Below are 21,202 nucleotides of genomic sequence, written 5' to 3' on the forward strand. Positions count from 1 at the left end.
CTGCCATCATGAGTGATGGGTTCATTTATGTACTTGCAAAGCTTTGCATCATTCTGGAAAATGAGGCATCAGGGCAGTGTAGTCTTATGCACAATTTCAGATTTGTATTTCTTCACTTAAGTTTTTGCTAATTGCAATGCCAAAAAAGGCCTTACTGTCACTATTTTCAAACCAAATTACATAGTCTAAACAGTCTTCTTATAGAAGTAAAGATAAATTTAGCCCATTGGAGAAATCATTTGCCAAACCTTGTATAACACAGGAAATTGTAAGTAGATTTTTTTGGGGTTCAAATAGCAACATATCTGTGTCACTGTCAGACAGCATTGGAGGTTTTGAGGACAGCAAAGGTACAAGTTGATCTACTTATCTTAGGCCTGAACGGTTAATCCTTCAGGTGACTAACCATGTACGTGCCCAGCACAGCTCTATATGATTAATAGACTTTGACCACCAAAGCTTATTCAGCTTATTAATCGGCTTGATTGACACTGGTGGGTTTTCACTATTAGGTTGTAGTCTTTATTATCCTTATATGTTTGAATATATAACTTTGAATGTCTTCCAAGCTCTTGTAATGTCATGCTGTACTGCTTAGGAAGGTATTATGTGGTGATTAATTGAATGGGATAGTCTAACAGCTGTCGAGTTTATATCAGCTACGACCTGGGGAATGACCGAACCAAACTTTCTGTGTTAGTCTAGAAACTTTTGTCAAGCCTGCAGGAGTACTTTCCCCTATTTTAATATTTGATCTTTAAGAAAGATAAGGTGTAAATGAAAGCTGCAGTTATACTATACCATGAAAGAGGCTGATTGGGTTTTACAGTTTTTGAGAGAAAAGGTTTAAGATGTGAGCTAGTGTCTATGTGCCCAAAATAGCTCACTCATCACAGATTTAGTGGTAACTAAATCTTAGGATTCATTACCACAGGAATGCTTTTTGTAGTTTTGCAGTCTTTCAGGTCTATTTGTTTGTCACGCTAATCCAGCGGAGGTTTGGCTGTCCCCCGTCAACCAATCCCTTTTCCTTCTCCTGCGTGCCGTCTCCCCTGTGCGCGCTCTGCTCGGCAGCCCGCACGGGACTGCGCGCCTGCTCAACCAGGTGAACTGAATTGGGCAATCAGAAGCTCGTGCCCAGTTCAATCAGTACAATGTTAAATGCCAATCTGGCAATCTGTTTTGTGCCAAATACTCTTGAAAGTGTGAAGCAATGATTGTCTTCCAGATATACTTTGAACCAACAACCTAAAAAACCGTTTTGTTTATAGAACACATTAAAGCACATTAAATTTCAGAGGGGAATATGGCGGGAGCATCCAACAATCGTCCTCTAGGCTAGATTGAAACCCAGGATGTTGCATCTATGTTATGCACTCCAAAGGGCCAACATCCATCCTATAGTTGTAATGTAATTGGATGAGTTGTACAAAACAATTATTTACCCAGCTGCCCACTGTTTTTCTTTTCTGAGATTGTGGCGCCTGAGGGTGATACTGCATGAGCATGACCACATTCATTCTCAATAGAAATTATAAGGATACTTGACTTTGATCATAGCTTAGATTTGTTGAATGCAAAGGTACGCAGGGCCGTGACCGTGAGAAATAAGTATTGCTTGAGAGAAAAACAAGGTTAATTTATTGTAAACCCAAAGATTAAACTGAGCCAAATGTCATTGTTTAATAGGCAATATGCACGTGCTAAGAATCAGAATAAACTGCTGGAATGACTCTACAGAGCAGTGAAAGCAGTGTGACAAGACTTCAGGGCAGGAGTTGTTTACAGGTCTGTTTTTATCTTATGTCTGTGATATGCATATGTTAATATATACATTTCAGCCTGGTTTGGAGCCTCTTGAAAGTTTCACAGCTGAAGCTCCACCCGCTGCACCAATCATAAACCAGGTGGCTTCAATTGCTGTTTTTTTTGTTTTCAGGGCGATTAGCTATTGTTGATTACTAACTGGAATGTGTGTATTAAGCACAAGAGTTTTGGCCTCTAATAGCTAGATGTTGACTAACACAATATTGCTGGCAGTCTCATTGACACATGACATTAGAGACAGGGAGCCCAGCCCCCGGGTGACACTGCACTGCTGCATTTCAGTTTTGCTTGTATTTTTAGCAGTGTGTCTCACAGGCATCAAACTACAGCAAAGCACTTTGTTACTCATATAATGACACATGTTTGTAAATGATGCATGTGATCTGTATATTGAGCATCACATGTACTGCTTTTTCAGTTTGTGCTAAAGTGTTTTTAACAGACAGCATTCAGTATGCTTTTTCCTGAGGCACAAATGTTAAGATCTTCTGAGAAGATCATTGACTTTTTAAACGTCACCAATTCACAAATGCTAGTCACGCAGTTATTGGTCAGCTGTGTTCCTCACTTCATAAAACAAGGCTGTCATGTCTTTTTTTAGTTTTCTTTTTAAACCATAGTCTTCTCATGTATTGATTTTTGTACTTCTGGGTACAAACTGTGATGACACTTAACAGGGTTGACAAGCTAGTAAGACAGACAGCAGTCTTGGATAAACTATGTGATTTATAATTGTGATAATCTATATATCTGATATACAGTATGATATGGTACATGTTCTGATAAATCAATTGATAAACTGTTAAATAACCGGAGAGAAATATTAGTTTTTGACTAAATCATCAAATTAGATGCCTGACAAATTATAAAATGCTACAAAAATCCAATCTATTTACTTCAATCTTGAATGGTTCACAATGGTTAATACACACATAATTGTTTAAGGGATAGCCACCCCATTATTAACATTACAGCAGAATATCTTGTCGTGGGCAATTGATTTCGTCCAACCCTAGTTTGTCTGATTTCCTTAAATTGAAATTGATTCTGCTGAATAAAAAATGTTCCTCATGTTTCCATTAAATTACATTAGTAGAACATTTAGACATATAAAAACATACATAAACACACATCAGCACTAAAAATTGTGTAGCTCCACTCCTTCCAGTAACACCAGATTGTAATTGCAATTTAGTTGATTTTAAATAAAATCATACACAGTTTACTGGATGTTGTTGTTGGTGCTGTTAGTCAGCTGCTACTAGACATGAATAAAAAAGCCTGTGTAAAGAATATGCCTGTGTAAATGTTTTCAGAGAGCAGATGGTGATACACCTACGTAGTCTCCTTTCCCAGACGGTGATACAGCCACACAGGCTCCAGTATTCCATATGTTCTGCCAATGCTCTGCTCTGCCCAGACAAATAGGGCAGCCTGATAAGCAGCTCAACGAAAGTCTGGGTTTCCCTGAGACGTCTTTAAAACTCAGGGCAATTTCTTCTGGCAGGTCCACTGCCTATCGCACAGTAGTGCTAGTGTGTTAGTCCGATTTAAATCAGAATTAAAGGATAGCCTTGTTGTGTTTTCAGAGACGCTCTGTCGTCGTTATCACCAGATTCTCCCCCTGTAAGACATTCATTCATATCTCAATTCTGGTTTTTAATGCACGTAGCTCTTCTCTCTCTCTCTCTCTCTCTCTCTCTCTCTCTCTCTCTCTCTCTCTCTCTCTCTCTCTCTCTCTCTCTCTCTCTCTCTCTCTCTGTGTGTGTGTAGCCCTTTGAGCTTTAAAGCTGTGTGTTGTACTATAGGTGGGGGACGACGCCCACTCTTAGCTCTGTCGTGTTGTTCTCTAACCTTTTGTGCAGCATCACCAAACCAGAACTGTCAAAAAGTGCTTACTTTAATGCTGACTTTGCTGCTACAGGAGTGGGGTTTGCTGGGCAGGTGCATACAATCTGTGCTCTTAGTAGAGCTGCAACGAGTAATTGTTCAGTTGATCAACAAAGAATGAATCAGCAAGTTAATCGATAAGTCCTTTTTGGGACAAAAATGCCAAACATGCTGGTTCCAGCTTGTCAAATATCAGGATGAAGCAAAAAACACTTCTTCACCAGTATCTTTGCTAAACCGTATTGCCAAACCTGTATATTAATGTGCATTTAGGGTTACGATCTTCTGTCATTTGGTACATTTCCAGGACAGGTGAGCCGGCATTAGCATGGTCTCCTTGGCAACAGTCTGTCTATATATATGGCAATCCATGCAACACCTGTGCTGTGGCACCTGCAGCCCCTGCTGTCGGCCCTGCTTTAGCTGACTCTGCGGCCAATTTGTTGTCACCTGTTGCTACATAATACATATCAGAAGTGGTCTGGCTGTGTAATTAGTAATATCATCATTTCCTTGGTGATGATTCATGTAATATACTCCTGCTGCTTTTGTTTATGGTATACAATTGGTTTGTATGTGTAAAAGAGAAAAAGGGAACATGAGAGTGAGTGTTTATGAGAGAATGAGTAGTTGGAAATCGGATCTGTTTAGTCAGAATCAGAAACGGTTTATTGCCACTACAAGTAATTTGACTTGGTGATGATTTGATGAATAACAATAATCACATTGCAAAAGTATAAAGACATGATGATGAATAAAAACATTTACAATGGAGTATGAAAAAGTATAAGAATGCGTTTTTAAAGTTTCTCTTTAAATGTGTACAGATGTGCAAGAATGGGAAAATTATTGTCCAGGGTTAGAGCTAGGTGATATGACCATATTTATCATCAAAGCGATATAAAAAAGTCTATTATGTTTTCAATATTGTTTCTATCACAATGTCGTAAAACCAGTGGCTGAACTGCGTTACGGTAACATTACTTCATTTAGACGACAATTTAAGTTCTGATCTTTGCACCCTATCTTCATTTTGCACCAAAGGTCTTAATAAAATGGGAAAATACTTTGTCAATTTTAATTTGTCAAGTATTTAATCACCCAGGAGTATAGGCCTTTTCATATAAAAGTGTTTCATGTAAACTGTTTATTTATTGAATTACCAGAAAACATGCCATACTGTGATATATATATATATATATATATATATATATATATATACCGGTGTGTATATATATCATCATATAGCTTATTACATTGACATGAAGTGGAGATTGCTTCTTGTACCCACAAAAAGTTGTTTCGATCATGAACCCATGAATATTAACAATTTAAAGCAAAGAATAACATTTTGAAGATGGTAAAGAAGATAACAAAAATGTTATTGGCCATTCAGACCAATCGTTGACATAGTTTAAAAATGTAATCCTTTAGTCAGGATTAGCACTTGGCAGAGCAAGAGGCATGTGTCGGGTCATATGGACACAGGGAGGGAGGATTCACCCGGAGCAGGGAAGACGTCTTTTTGGGACACATAATGTTTCGCTGTAGTTTCACCAAACTGTGTAGGCTCCGAGTAGGTTCATATGTTTTTTTTCCTTTGTTAGAAGTATACACTCCGTTCTAAACAGACTAATGAAGTTGAACATTAGGCTAAAGCAGGTGGTTCTTGCTCTCAAGTCGTAGTATTAGGGTCAGATAAATAAAGATCTGAATGGAAGCTATGACCGAAGATGTAGACTAGATTAACATTTAAAAGGATTTAATTAAAGTATTAGCTAATGTTTTTTAACTTCCAAGGACCAACATTGAAGCTGAAAGTGTAATTTTCTCTTAAACACTGCCTGTTTCTCTTTTCCCTCTCAAGTTGGCTGAATACCGTCAGAGAAAAGCTCACGCTGACTCCCAGAAGAAAAAGAAGAAGAAAAAGAAGCCGGGAGAAGACTCTGAGGGGGATTCGCAGGGAAAGGTGGAGGTCGAGGCGGATCAGTCTGTGGGAGGAGAGGAGGTCTTAGGCCAAGGAAGAGATGGATCACAAGAAGGAACAGCCACAGAGTTCACCTACGCCAGGACGCTGCGGAGTGGAGAGACTGTCGAGCATAACCAGACCTACACCATAGAGGTAGACTCAACAATTTATTCCAAGAGTATTCACTTATACAGAATCCCAGTCCATTCTTTCCTTTTAATGAAGACTTCCTTTCCTTTTAAGAAAGACTCGGACCAAAGCTGGGTGTAGCTGGACAAACCGTACAAATTAGGCATCTGTTGCACTAAAACTCATATCATAGGGTGAAAACAGATAACCAATGTTGTTGAGAGAGAGTTTTTTCAATTTCAACTCCATTTAAGTTTTTTATATCACATTGAGCCCTGGATTGCATGGAAAAAAAACAACTAACAATAAAGCATATGGGCTACGAAGGAACTTCATTGTGCATTAAGCTGCACCATATAAACTGAGAAACTCAAACTATTATTGTAGTACCCTTAAATACCCTTCTACCATCAGTGGATCTTATCGTGGCATTGCCGTCACTGCTGATAAAATGTCGGATTAAATCTGGAGAAATGTGACAGCGCTAGTGTCCATGTATGATTGTTTCAGTGAAACAATCAATCTGCTCCAACAAGTGAGAACAAATATGATTTGCCTAAAATTAGTTATCTGATGATAAAACATCTGTTTCATCCGCTGCATCCTGCATCATCACTGCATCATTTCAAAATAAATGGGTGCCATTCAAGACTGGATTTCTGAGTGATCCTGTGAAGAATAGACTCCTTCTCCAATCAAAATTCATAATACACTGGTTTGAACATGCCCATTGATTTGTAATCATTTTAAAAATGATTATTCATGCCCGTACATTTTTGTGAAAAGGATTGTTGTCGTCTATAGAGTTTTGTTTCTGTTGTCTCCTGGAGCTTAATGAGTCTGCTATAGCTGTCATGACAACCAGTCTCAATGGGAGCACAGAGCAGTGATTTAGGCATTTTACCATGAAAGAATAATTAAACAAATATTTGTCAAATTAATCGTTTTAAGAATTTAAAAATTCAGTGTTTATTAAAATAAAATGGTGGAGATGAATGGCTTTATTGAGTCACACAATTTAACCTAGACAGATTAAAAAAAAAATAAATAAAAAAAATAAATCAATGAGCAATTACAGTTTGTTGAAAGAAAATGTTTGCATAACATTTGTCTAGGAGCAAACATACACTTCAACATATATGAAATATTAATTCTTGATTTTGTAAATATAGATGATACTTAAAGGATTGTGGTTCAGACATGAATAGTATTCATTTGTTAGTTTTCTAGCAAAAGCCTGGGAGAAGGGAAAAAAGTTCTTTACTAAGATAATCTGTAGATAGTTGTTTGTGTGTACTGTGTTTTTTTGTTAATGATGTTATTTCTCGGGCCCCTGTTTAGCTGACCTGGTAGAACAGGTGCCCATGGGGAGAGGTTTACTCCTCGACGCAGCGGGCCCGGGTTTGACTCTGACCTACCGGCCTTTGCTGCACGTCATCCCTCTCTCTCCCTTTTTTAAGTCTCTTATACAAATAAAGGCCTAAAATGCCCTAAAACATAATCTTTAAAAAAAACAAAAACACGTGATTTGTATTTGCAAGACCGGAAGAGAGTAATCAAATAAAACTAAAAACAACTACTGTATATGAAAAATAAAATTTCCAATACTAAATAAATAATGAATTATTTATAATTTTGGTTTTAAAGAAAAGCTATTTCTCCTGTTATTGTTACTGAGTTACAAAGCCTTCACTAGGCTGAACCTTCATAGAGAATTATTAGGAAATTAGGGATTCTCACAATTAGACCAAAAATCGAATAGATTAAATCTAGCCTGGTCTGAGACCTTGAAAAAAGGAAATGTTTCTTTCCAATCCAATCCAATCCACTTTATTTATATAGCGCGATTTTAACAAACACAAGGTTTCCAAAGTGCTGCACAAAATGATAATACAGAATAAATAGATAACACAATAAGAGCACACATATAATAAGGTATAATAAAATAAAAACAATAAAATGCACTGCCGGCATGTGGTAAAGGTATACACATAAAATCATCACTCTACCTGGTGTTAAAAGCCAAAGAAAAGAGGTGGGTTTTAAGAAGAGTTTTAAAATGAGACAGAGAGACTAGCTGACTTTGTGTCCTAAGAGTAAAGTTTGGACTTCTCAAAATGCCTTTAATTCTCTTTGAGATTTGTCTGGATGCATGCATCTGGTATTTGTGGTATTGCATCTTGAGACATTTTGCTTAGGAGGCTGCAGACTTTAGGCTATGATGTTTGAGGAGAGCACTGGAAAAGATCCTGTAAAGTTAACACTTTGCTTTGATGAATACTCAACTACTGTGCTGCGTTTATAATACTCCAGCAGGGATACTTGGGTTTTATAAGTTGGTGCAGTTCTGCTTTGATGGTAATTTTTAATTTGCAGAGGATACTCAGTTTTGTTGTCGGGTGCATATTTAAAAAAGAAAAATCTTAACCTTCTCAAATGTTTTGGTTGTACTTGGGATTCGGACCAACTTTTATATGCTAAGTTTGTCCTTTGCATAATACATTACTGACAGATAACTTCATCAAGCATGCTATTTGAAACTTAACTCAAAATCCATTGTTAATGCATTCTACCAAATAATTTCATATCCACAAATACTACTGCAGCCCTGGCACACCCAGCCTGCTTGTTGAAAGGTCGGTGAATTTAATGTTTTTTTTTTTTTATTCACATAAAAACCTTTCAACGGACAATTGATATTTGGTCTGTAAGCTTTACAAACATACATGACCTTGCAAATCTGCAATGAATTATATTCACTAGTCTCAATAATGAATCTGATGAATAAATATTTCACAGAAATTCAGCTATTCCAAAACAGTTTGAAACATATACACAGACCTGAGGGCTCTTACAGTTTTTTTCATCATTCAAGCCCTCTCAGTCTCTCTTATTGGTGCTGTGCAGCCACTCTTTCCCTGAACCCACTGTACATTTAATGTGGTACATGCCCACAAAACTACTTGTTGCCATGGAAACAGACAATTGCCTTTAAACAGGTTGAGATGCGTCGGTCTGTGGGACCAATTTCCATGGCCTTGCAACACTTTTTAGCAGACCTTAAGGTTGATTGAATGTTTTGTTGCGAGGCGAGTCTTTTACCTTGGGAGCGACTCACATCCCTCTCTGTTAGAAAAGGCTGTAGGACATGCGGTATTTTTCTGCTGCATGGATGGGAGCAGTTATGTATCCCTTACAAATGAAGCTTGTACATTTTTAAAGGACTGAGCCATATACAGCTTTAAAACTATGAATGGTTTACTGTATGTAAATTAAGGATGTAACCGTTTAAAGTTAAATGATTTGTTCTCCCCTATGATTTTTGTTTCCATTTATTTTTCACAACAGTTGTTGTCATCCCAGTTCTGCTGCTCCTGCAGTTTGATTCTTTTCAGAGAATTTCTAGTGGCACAGCTTTTTGGAAGCAGGAACTGGTTGCTGTGGAAACACACCAGCTCAAGTCTTACACAGCATAAGTAATTACAAATACAAGAATGTTGACTCATTAGACATCATCAGCTGCAAGTAAACTTTGCATCAAGCTCTCTCATCGACAAGGTTGTAATAAAATGTTAATTTCACTTGACCAATATTCTTCTTTGTGTTGCTGTTCAGTTGGAGTTATGTTCCAGTTCTGCAGTCCATTGACAAACCTGTCATTTCTCTCTTGTTCTGGATCACATACAGTTTTAATTTATGACCGCCGAATTAACTTGAAAATAGACTTAAATAATGTCCAGCATTACTCTTGTCGGGGTAACTAAGTAGCTGTTTGACAGAAGCTGGTAAGGCCCATATTTTATTGCTGATTATCTTCTGAAATAGGACATTAGGCAAGCATCGTTTCAAATTGATATCATTGAACATTTTGTCTTGTGCATTTTATGTTTGATCAAAGAATGGAAGACTTCTGGAACAATGACTGTATTTGGTTGTCTTGTTTTATGATTTAAATCCTTTATTTTACTTGGCTCATATATCCTGATAGTTTTCTACATTCAGTATTAATGACATTTTCCTGATCTTCTTTATTGCAGCCAGAAAGTGAAGTGTCCACTACTGCTGAAGATTATTCCACGGAGGTGAGATCTGAAAACATGTATCATCACTTTTTGACGCAAACATTTTTCCCTTTTTAATTTTATGGTAACTCCAAATATTATTCACAATGCCACGTTTAGACTGATGCAACTTGCACGTTGAAGCATCTCCAATTAGGGCCTAATGCACTTTGAGTTTTTTTGTGTGTATTTGTTATTGCATTTTGTGTATTTTGTATATAAAAGATGCTGAATAAATAAAGTTATTATTAGTCAAATAAAAAACAAACAATATTGCTTGTAACAATGGCACTATAAAAAAACATCATCAAAAGTTCTACAAACTCTTTTTGCTGATTATCTCCTGTTATGCCGTCACTACACTTTACAACATTAAAACATGTTTAAAATTGAAACTAATTAAAAAAAATCTAAATTAATAAGAGGATGATTTTAAATGTGATTTTCAACCAAACTAAAACCAACATTGCAGTATGTTTGTCAAGAACATAAATTATCAGACTTCAGCAGTACAAATCTATCAAATAATGACTTCTGAAATTACTTTTCCATCACAACTCCCAAATCTTAATGCTTCACTGACAGGTAAATGGGTGCCATGATGAAATGACAGAGAACCTAAGGATGCCTTCGAAGGATTTTATTTGGGTACAGTAATCTGATCAAGCAGCTCTTTTGGCTCGGCTTTTACTAGCTAACCCTCTGGCTGCCTGTTTGTCTATACTTTAGTCCTCTGGAAAATTTTCTGTAACCTACTAACTAAGCCTGTTTTATGCTGCACTCACTTGACTATGTACCTACAGACGTGTTGGGTACTTGAAGCTGTACTGTGTTTGTCATTATGTTATGAATGACATTTTTGATAGAACAAATTGCTGAGGAGTTTAGAATAGAACAGGGCTTTGTGACATTTTAGAAATTGTAAATTATCTGTGAAAGCTCAAAGAGAATCAGGTCTGTGAAGAGGATAGAGGATAGAGGACAGGGGGTGTCACACAAAGAGCTGCTCTCTTTAGTTTCACTGAGGTGATTTTGGAACAGAGGAGACCGAAACTCGAGAGGTTCTGATCAATACAGTTATGATAGATGGGGAGCCATGCTGACTTCTGGAAGAATTACAGTGAGGTGTGAAGATAGAGTATTGGTGCATTGACTTAGTCAGAACTAATCCATAGACTGAACTATTATTATAATGTATAAGTGCAATCATAACTTTTAAATAAGCCATTTTTGAAATTATATTAATGAAATAGATTTTCTTCCTTTTTATATATAATAATACCAGGTTTCATCTCACACAATGAAACCTGGTATTATTACGATCAGCATGCAGCCACATTGCACATGTCGGTATCTTTTAAAGTAAGAGTAATAACTGTGTTACGAATCATTTCTGTTCCCTTTTCAATTTTCATGAATTTTGCAGATTTTGGGCACTGAGACGGATCAGATACTTTTCCTGGTTCTAATAGTAGTAGAAGTGAATCTAAGAGACAGAAATACAGCAATATTTAAACAGTGTTCTACAACTAAAGATTGTATTTTATTTGTATTTAATTATCTTGCAAAAAAAATAAAAAATATGTTGGCTTCATTTTGTCCCTTCACTTACTTTGAGAAACCTCGGAATCTGCAAATATCAAGCAAACTGCGAAAGGAGAAATATGTTTTGAAGAACATACTTTGCTAGACCTACAAAGTCTTATTTTCTTTATGGTGTTTAGCATAGTTGAATTCCCTTGCAGCCTTTAATAACTCCCATTTATAAAACTAACGTAGACAGACTTTCCCTAAACTTCTTTGGGTTATTGGTGTTGCATTTGGACCAGTATCTGTAAAGCTGGTTTTGGCCACAGCAATCCTTAGTTTTTAAGGAAGATCCAGCAAGGCCAAAAAAGAATTCATTAACACATTTACTACACATTTTTTCATGTTTCTCCCAGCTTTTGTAACTAACTGCTGTTGCTCTACAGTGACTAATTGCTAAACTCATTCTTGAAACCTCATCTTGATGGCTTTTCCGCAAACCCTGTAAAAACTGCTGAGTTTCATGTTCAGGAGGAAGGGGAGCCCCTGCAACAGGTGACAGAAGGAGGTACAATGGAGGATGCACTCGCCGCCAAGACCCAGGCAGTGGAGGAGCTGAGTCAAGAGCTTGAACAAATCAGGGCTGCCTTTGGCTCTGAGGGAGTGCAGCAGGTAAATGTTTGATTACTTTATTATTATTATTATTATTTCTTCTTCGTACAGCACATTCCTTGCTTCTGCATAACACCTAAGTTAAGCCCTACTGGTATGTTTATTTTAAGGATGTTTTTGAGCTCTGTCAGTATCTCTTTTCTTCTCTGCTCTCTCTCATTAATGCTGTCTATAAGGTGATTTTACATAATTGCATTTTACTTTTCTAGCTGCAAGACTTTGAGGCTGCTCTAAAGCAGCGAGATTGCATCATCACCCAGCTCACAGCTAACCTTCAGCAGGCTCGTGAAGAGAAAGACGAGATCATGAAAGAATTCCTGGAATTGACAGAGCAAAGCCAAAAACTACATATTCAGTTCCAGCAGGTGGGAACTCAAGTTTTTTAAATGTCTTAACTATCTTATACTAGCCATTCTATCCTACACTTCCTAGCCACTACAGGTCATTGCACTATTATTATTTTGTTCTACTACTTGCTATCCATGTATTCAACTAGAAATTATTTTGTGTATGAAATTGTATTTACAGCTGCAGGCGGGTGAGACACTGAGGAACACAAGCCACAGCAGCACAGCAGCTGATCTTCTGCAGGCCAGGCAGCAGCTCATGCAGTACCAACCACAGCTGGAGGAACTCCAGCACAAGCTCATTGAGATGGAGATGGTAAGAAGTTGCCTTGTGTGATCCTGCAGACATCTTTTAGACATAATCTGTTAAATGTAAGTGGTTACACAATATGTGCTTAATGTTGCCCCTGCATTTCTAATAATTGTTTTTCTTTTTAGTCAGGGAGAAGATCAGAAGAATCATTCAAACAAAGGATAAATGAAAAGGACCTGCTAATTGCTGAACAAGAAAAAGTTATTTCAGGTCAGAAGCAGATGCTGACAGAGTTAAGGATAGCAGAGGAGTCTTTTGCACAAACACTGAAAGAGAAAAATCTGTTAATTTCAGAGCAAACTGCAATAATAGCAGAACATGAGCTGTCATTATCCTTGCTCAGAGAGGAACTTGCTCATGTAGGACGGACTACTGATGAAAATATTAAAGACCCATCCGAGGAGAAAGACCTGATTATAGCAGAGCAAGAGAGAGTGCTTTCAGAACGTGACTGCTCTCTTACTCAACTTGAGGATGAGCTGGAGTCCTCTGAAAAAAGCCTTAGTGACCTCCAACGGCGAATGGCTGCAAAAGAGTCAGAGCTTGAAAGATGCATGGATGAGTTGGAGAGTAGTAAGTCTCACTTAGAAAGCTGTAAAAGAGAAATAGAGAGTTGTAAATTAGAATTGGAGAGAGAGCGAGTAGAGTTAGAAAGCTGTAAGGAGGAACTTGCAACCTCCAGACAGAAAGAGCGAATGTCATCTAATGAAATTATGCAGCTCATGGGCACAGTAGAGGACCTGCACAAGCGTTATCACCAGGGCAGCCTGTCTGGGAGTGACACCATCCAGCAAATGCAGGAAGAGACTGTGAGGAAGCTCGAACTTCTCAGGGCAGAGCTGGATGAGATGTATGGCAAGCAAATAGTCCAGATGAAGCATGAGGTTAATTTGCAGCATGCAGCGAAAGTGGAGCAAATGACTGAGCAACATTGTGCTGAGCTTGAGCTTCTAAAAGCACAACAACTGTCTCAAAGCTCCACTGTTAGTGTTGAGGTGGACACACTCAATGATAAGATTAGGGAACTTCAAGAGACATTAGAGCAATCCCAAGCAATGCTCGTCAAAACTAGATGTGAGCTTAGCCAAGTCAACCAAGAGAAATTCAACCTGCAGTCCAAGGTTGAGGATCTCCTCAAAGATCTCCGTTGTACTAAAGAAAAAGTGGAGCAGGTCTCCCACAGTCTTATCTCTCAGGAAAGTCAAAGAGGGGAACTGCAGTGCCTCCAGGAGACAATTGACAATCTGAAGAGCGAGCTGGCTGCTGCTCAGGAAGCGGCACAGGAAGTAGAAATAAAACATGATTCAGAAATAACCAATTACAAGATCAAGTTGGAGATGCTGGAGAGGGAGAAAGATGCTGTGCTTGACCGCATGGCGGAGTCACAGGAAGCAGAGCTGGAACGGCTGAGGACCCAGCTTCTGTTTAGCCATGAGGAGGAGCTAACCCTTCTTAGGGAAGAATTGCAAAGAGACAGCTTCCGACACACAGAAAACCTTCTCAATGAAGCCGCTATCAAACACGAGAAAGTGCTGGATGAGCTGCGCATTGGTTATGATAAAGAGCTGCATTTGTTACAAAGAGAGAAGGCAAGTTTTGCCACAGAGCGAGATGAGCTTTTTCACCAAATTCTTGGACTAAAGGAAGAGCTAAATCTTGCTTTGCACAGCTCCAAAGCAGATGAGCTTGTCCAGCAGCTTCAAGAGCTCCAGGTAGAGATTGAGGAACTGAGAAAGGGAGGAGAAGAACGAGCTCAATTGGAAATCAATATTCAGTCATTGCTAAAAAAGACAGAGGTGCTTGAAAACCAGACAAAAAAGAAAGAACAGTGTTGGGAAAACAAATGGAAGGAGCAGGAATTGGAAAAAGCGACATTGATAGAATCTAGTAACACTTTGAAAGAAGAGTTGGACTCCAAAATTCTGAAGATTGAGACACTCACAGCAGAGAACAATCAAATGCAGCAACAAGTAGTTAAGCTTTATGAAGAAATTGAAAAGCAGAGGACTACTTTCTCTTTTGCTGAAAAAAATTTCGAGGTAAACTATCAAGAGCTGAAGGAGGAGTACACATGTCTTATTGAGGCGAAGACACAGTTAGAAGACAGAACCCTGAAGGAGACACTTGAGTTTGAGGCAAAAATCACCAGCTTTCAGTCACAGATTAAGGAGCTGAAGGAGCGCAGCAAAGATGTCAAATTGGAGGACACAAGTACAGATAGATGGGTAAACACTGTGATAGAAAAAGATACAACTGAACTAATGGAGAAGCTTAATGTTACTTTGAGTGAGAGGGAAAGCCTGGCTGCGAGGCTTTCCGAAGTTACAGAGAAACTGATGTTAACAGAGATCAAAGTGGAGCAGCTGGAAGAAGAGCTGACAAAAGTGAGACAAGTTAATGTGAAGGTCATCGCACACAACGAAAGCGTAGGGAAAGAACTGGAAAAGAAGCAAGAGATAATGAGAAAGCAGACCAAGGGGCATGGTGCCCAGAGAAAAGCTAAGCTCCAGCAAGAAGAACAAGCCGTTGAGCCAGTTTGTTCTTTTGAGGATCATCACTTTCAGATTCAATCTTTGCAAGAAGAGATAAAGGCTCTTCAGTCCTTCTTGCAGGCAGCTGAATCTGAGAGAGACAGCTTTCGGCAAACCCTGGAGCTCCAGAGGCTTTCACAGACTCCATCTCCAGCGGCAATCCAGTCCTCGGGGGAGGGACCTGTTGAAGAAAAATCCGTCCTGCACAAGCCCACAGCCTCAGGGTCAAGCAGGCGCAAAAGACGGCAGAGGTCCAAGCAGGAGCGTAAATTGGGCACCGCTCTTTCAGACTGCAGAGAAAAACAAAGGGAGGAGGAAGAGGAGCTAGTGGGGGAGGAAGAGAGAGCAACAAGTGCTGCAGAGCAGGAGATGCAGCCTCAGATGGAGAGCCAGGTTATGTCATGTTCACAAGAGAGCACCGGTAAGGAGGACTCCATTGATGGGTACTCAGGAGACGGAGGCAAAGACCACATCAACAAACGGGTAGGCACTCACATGCATCTACTGTACCGCTCTCCAGTTGCTGCCTTTCTCTCTTCCTTTTTAGCTCTGATTAAATTACATGTTTCACTGAGTGATTACAGGGGTTTAAAAAAATCATGTGCATGACAAAAGAAAGTGTAGTTGAAAGCACATGCTTCAAATATATCACACTCACCATTAATGCTGTGATGTTTGACGTTGTTATTGGGTTCATCAAAGATGTGCGTATTGCATCCATAGCCAGATGGAGATTTTGCACTGACTGAGGTATTTCAGCACTGACATGTTTTCTCTCTAGTGACTAATGGCCATGATTGCAAATTGCCTGAGTGTCTGCAGCTTTGCTCTCCAAGGAAGCACGGAGCTACATAGTCATACTGTTTTGTAAAAAGAGAGCCATATGTTTTTAAGTTTGTGCAGACCATTTGATGACATTCAATCTGTTACTGGGGGAAGAATACTGCAGAAGAGAAAATCCACACAGTACATCCTGCACATAACTGTGAAGTGTCAAGACTCCATCGATATTCTGCACATTTCTACTTTTAAAGGAACACTATACAATATTTATATTCTGCTTTCATTTGATGCGGCTTGTCCTCAAACTGAATTTGACGTTGGTTTGTGAGAATGGCTAAAAACAACCCAAAAAGAATCAATCACCCAGTCTTTTGATTGCTTTGTATCATTGCCACTGTGTAGAAATGTGTACAATCTAGTTTTTTTCCATCCTGCAGGGAGTGAAGGGTTTGAGGTGAGAAGCCATTTTACCCCAGTCACTTCTATGTCTGTCTCACTTCAAGCTGTGTCAATTACACCAGGCAAAAACTAGTGGAAACTGTCCATTTGCTCATTTCATATCCGTGTTTCACATTGTTTTTGTCACCTCCTGGGTTGGAACACTACATACAAGCTCAGAAAGACATGTATTGTCTTTATGTCTTTAAAGATAGTTATAAAATGTGCCTCTGTTTTTAATGGCATGGGAAAAAATGCAATATTAATTGAATTGAATATATGTTTTGTGTAGGTCCTTTTACATTTGTACAATCAACAACAGAACTTAAAGCTGGTGTTTTTTGAATGAGATACTGTTTATAGTGATACACACATGGATCAGCTTCTTACAGCTAGATTCCTCATGGGTGAAACTAAATTTGAACAAAGGCAAACAGATTATGTTCAGAGTCTTTTTGTTGTAAATTGTTGTCAATCATTCAAATTATAAAATGATTTCTGTACTTACTATGCAGGGACTTTCTGCTCCCTCTCAGGAAGTGATCCATAACGGTGCATTGTGTCTTTATGTTGATCAATGTCTTATTTGTCTGGATTTATACTTGGATATGTAAGACAGTAAGTACAATTTTAGTTTTTCCTGCTTGCTTATTTAGGTGAGAGGACATGGGACGGGCCACCACACGGAGTCTGCCGTGTGTCAGGGAGCAGAGGAAGAGGGAGAGACTACTGAGCATGTAAATGTCACTTAAGCTCACATCCTGCCCTTTGCTTTTCAGTGTCACTTTCATATATCATACAGTGTGATGTAAAGGTCAATAAATAGGTGCTCATAGAGTGCAAATACAATGGGCCCCATGCAAGAACATTTTAGTGTTGTTATCCTAAATATCTCTTACTTTGTTTGTGAGGTGTACTAAAATTGGATTTAACAAACCCTCTTAACAGCACCAACTTGTATTGAATTCACGATTCAGCAACAGACATGTTATGCGTAAGAGTAATCAGAACCTAAAAAGTAAACTGCAACTATGTAGCAGGGCCATAATATGCCAGTTAAATCTAAAAAAAAGAAAAAGAAAAAAAAATTCACCAAATCTCTGTAATTTTAGATAGTGTACAGAATGTTACTTAAGCATTAACTTCATTTATTAAAATAATTTCTTAAAGTTTATTTTAGTAACATACAGTATATATATACTCCAACTTAATTCAGATTAAGGGCATTATAATTGAGTCAAGAAAGTGTTTTCCCGCTGAAATAACACTTAAAAACAAATGTGTTTCTATGAGTGGTTCTAGCAATAAATGTAGAATGAATTCTACATTTATGAAAGGGGTTATGTTTCTTAGTAAACTTAAACATTTTCATATAAGTGATTCTGTGTTTGTTGTTGACGTGTGAGTAGCACACACAGCAACAAAACACAACACAGCTGCCGTCTTTCTGTCAGTCACTAAACATCATGTTTTAAGCCGCAACATCTGAGCACTTTCTGTTTTGAAAGGACTCTCCACACTGCACCGTCAGATGTAGTGCGGATGGGGAGATTGTATCATAACAAAACGTTTTAAATATGGCCTAATTTAAATGTAGAGTGCACTTTAAAAAACATGGGACATCAAAGGTAACACAATAATAATTCTAGAGTTGTACAACCCTAACAAATGTGTGCTAATGCATAATCCATAACTAGAGAGAGAGGCTTCACCGTTAGCCTTTTGTTCTCTGTTACAGAAGTGATAATAGCCGACCTCTCATCCTCAACACAGATGCCTAGTGCTACTGCTCTGTCGTTGAAGTAGGATTGGTGGAATAGTGTTATTTAATCATATATATCCTCTGATCAGCAAAAGGATTTAGCATGTTGCATAATTTATTTTTGATAAATTATAGGTAATATGTATGTTGTGCTTTTTACAACTTTTTTTGTTGTTGAACATTTTAAAGAATATAGAAACAAACACTTCAGTATAAAATCAAATGATGTAATATATATGTACAGTGGCTTGAGAAAGTTTACACACCCATACTAAAGTTGATTTAAAAAGAGGAGTGAAAAAAAAAAAAAATTGCTCTTGATGCATTAATTCAAAAAAATCCAACCTTTTAACGACACCAATTTTTTTGTATATGAATAATGTAGAAAAATAAATGTATACACACCCCTATAATAAATTGCCATAGAGGCAGGCACATTTTTACTTTTAAAGGCCAGTTATTTCATGCATCCAGGATATGATGCATCCTGATAAAGCTGCCTTGGCCTTTGGAATTAAACTAACCCCACATCATCACATACCCTTCACCATACCTAAAGATATGCATGGTTGTATTTCAGTTAGCTTAATAGCTGGATTGATTTGCATTGAGAGATGATTTTATGGAAAGTTCCCCATACTTATCTCCACGTATGGTGAAGGGTATGTGATGATGTGGGGTTATTTTAATTCTTAATTAAGGCCAAGGGAACTTTATTAGGATGCATAGTATTCTGGATCCATGAAATAACTGGCCTTTAAAAATAGAAACGTGCCTGCCTCTATGGGAATTTAACATAGGGGTGTGTATATTTAGGCCTCCTGTATTTTAAAGAAGAACATTTATTTATTTACAATACATTATTCATTCACAAAGAAAATCATTGTCCTTAAAAGTTTGGATTTTCATATATACATTTTTTTAATTAAGGCATCTTTTTAATCAACTTTAGCTTGGGTGTGTAAACTTTCTCAAGCTACTGTATATACATATATAATGTAAAACAGAGTTCCCATGTGGTTTAATCCAAATATGTTGGTGTGATGATGTTTCTCTCTGTGGTTAGGATGAGTGCAGGCTGCGCATGGAGGCCACGCGCATCAGCCTGTCTCAGATCCATGCCGCCCAGCTCGAGCTGCTGCAGGAGGATTCGGACGCTCGCACACACACTCTGGAGCTGAAACTGCAAAACCTGAAAGATCACGGTGAGCAGATGTGTAGACCGTTTGTAGCAAAGCTTTTGATTTATCATTCATGATAGATCAGCACAGACAACTGATGTATCAAGCATTTTTTTTGTACTCTGTTGGTTGCCAGCATCTGTGTGAAACATATTAAACATTTGAATTATTCAGTTAATTCCAATTTTATTTTCTTTCAGATGAGCCTAAAATCTTCAAATATCACAACATGTTACAAGCTGTGTGCGAAGAATGCAATGAGATCATTCAGGTAATTACTGAAGACAAATAGTTGTAAAGTTTTCTGAACACATTTTATTAATGTGTAACCACTGGTTACTATAACAGTTAACCTTCCCTTTTCTGTTATGTGCTCAGGATTTTCAAAAGATGTTTGGTGAAGAGTTTTTGGAGAGTGCTGCTGCAGAAAGCGGGCCTCCCCCTTCAGTGGACAGACCAGAAACTAGTGAATCCACCTCCATTGTACTGCAGGCCAGAGGTAATTTGTCCCTTACATAAATTGAATTACAATATAAAACAATTATTAAAGATACAGTACGTGAACACAATTTTTTTTGTGTAAGTAGCATTGTGGCCAATATTAAATTCTCTTCATCACAGAATCATCCAGTTTCTCCATTTACATCTTTAAAATGTAATCTAACCTAAAAAAACAACTTGCTTCCTCTTATGTAGAGCTCTACATAGATCTTCAGCAGGTGAGAGAGAGGATTGAGCAGGAACATTATCGACTGTCACAGCTCCAGACTCTGCTGAGGACTGATGGGAACAAGGTAAAAACATACAAATCTGCAGACATAAGCTGCATCCCAATTCAATATTACATTGAATGCTCGATTTCTAAAAGACTATTTTCCCACAATGCATTAAAGGATCTGCTCAGAGCTGGAAAAAAACAAAAAACAAATTTTGTATTGTTCTAAAACAACTTTTGAACACCAAAAATACTGTTGAAATTTACTGTTTAAAATACTTTGCTGTCTGTTTATGAAGTTTAATTGGGAGTGAGATTTAATAGTAGCAGTTTGATTGTCATGCTTTAATGCATTTATTGTAATGTATCATTTCCTATAGGTGTAAAACAGGTAATTAAGTAGTTTTTTTTCATTTTGTGTACAATTAGTATGTAGTATGAGGAAAAGAGAGGATAGCAACACTTTCAGAAACACACTAACACTTCTGTTGGTCTCCCAGATGAGGGAGCTGCAGCTGGCATATGAGGACCTAAAGAGCAGCAGTGAGAAGGAGATCTCTGACCTGCGTGTGCAAATTTCCAGCTTAAACCCTTCTACAAGCAAAGGTAAATATGGAGTTAAGCTCTTGAATGAAATATTTGAGGAACAAAGAAACGTTAGGTCCTTATTTCAGGTCACTGAGTCAAACCAGAGGTGTGCAATAAGATAAGAAAAGACAAAGTGAAATATTCTGAAGTATTATTTCTGTTATCTGTATCCCTCAATACTTTAGGTTTTTGTCAAATATGTGCCACTCACTTTGTCCTTTTGCAGGTGTGTGGTTTCTGTAGTGCATCTTCTCTGTGGTTCACAGCAAACAGAAATCATACAGCAACACTCCCCTGCCTTGAATATTTAATGCATGTGTCAATTGAGTTGGAAATTATCCATCCAAATATATTAATGTGAACAGACAGTGGTGCACTTTTCTCACACACACACACACACAGACACACAGACACACAGACACACATATATATATATATATATATATATATATATATATATATATATATA

At 37.9% G+C, this 21,202-nt stretch overlaps 1 protein-coding gene across 1 annotated transcript in view; it reads left to right on the forward strand.

Annotated features, from left to right (window-relative positions):
- akap9 (A kinase (PRKA) anchor protein 9) overlaps positions 1-21,202 on the forward strand; it is a 67,797-nt gene that overhangs the window by 3,202 nt on the left and 43,393 nt on the right. The window contains exons 2-14 of the mRNA XM_032536073.1: positions 5,585-5,839; positions 9,853-9,897; positions 10,462-10,524; positions 11,935-12,075; positions 12,285-12,440; positions 12,604-12,738; positions 12,861-15,749; positions 17,144-17,224; positions 19,316-19,454; positions 19,631-19,701; positions 19,809-19,929; positions 20,127-20,224; positions 20,646-20,751. Coding sequence (XP_032391964.1) covers positions 5,585-5,839; positions 9,853-9,897; positions 10,462-10,524; positions 11,935-12,075; positions 12,285-12,440; positions 12,604-12,738; positions 12,861-15,749; positions 17,144-17,224; positions 19,316-19,454; positions 19,631-19,701; positions 19,809-19,929; positions 20,127-20,224; positions 20,646-20,751 — 4,300 coding nt within the window. The remainder of the gene's footprint in view (positions 1-5,584; positions 5,840-9,852; positions 9,898-10,461; positions 10,525-11,934; positions 12,076-12,284; positions 12,441-12,603; positions 12,739-12,860; positions 15,750-17,143; positions 17,225-19,315; positions 19,455-19,630; positions 19,702-19,808; positions 19,930-20,126; positions 20,225-20,645; positions 20,752-21,202) is intronic.

The sequence above is a fragment of the Etheostoma spectabile genome, chromosome 14 (genome assembly GCF_008692095.1).
Source record: "Etheostoma spectabile isolate EspeVRDwgs_2016 chromosome 14, UIUC_Espe_1.0, whole genome shotgun sequence".
In the NCBI taxonomy this organism is placed as follows: domain Eukaryota; kingdom Metazoa; phylum Chordata; class Actinopteri; order Perciformes; family Percidae; genus Etheostoma; species Etheostoma spectabile.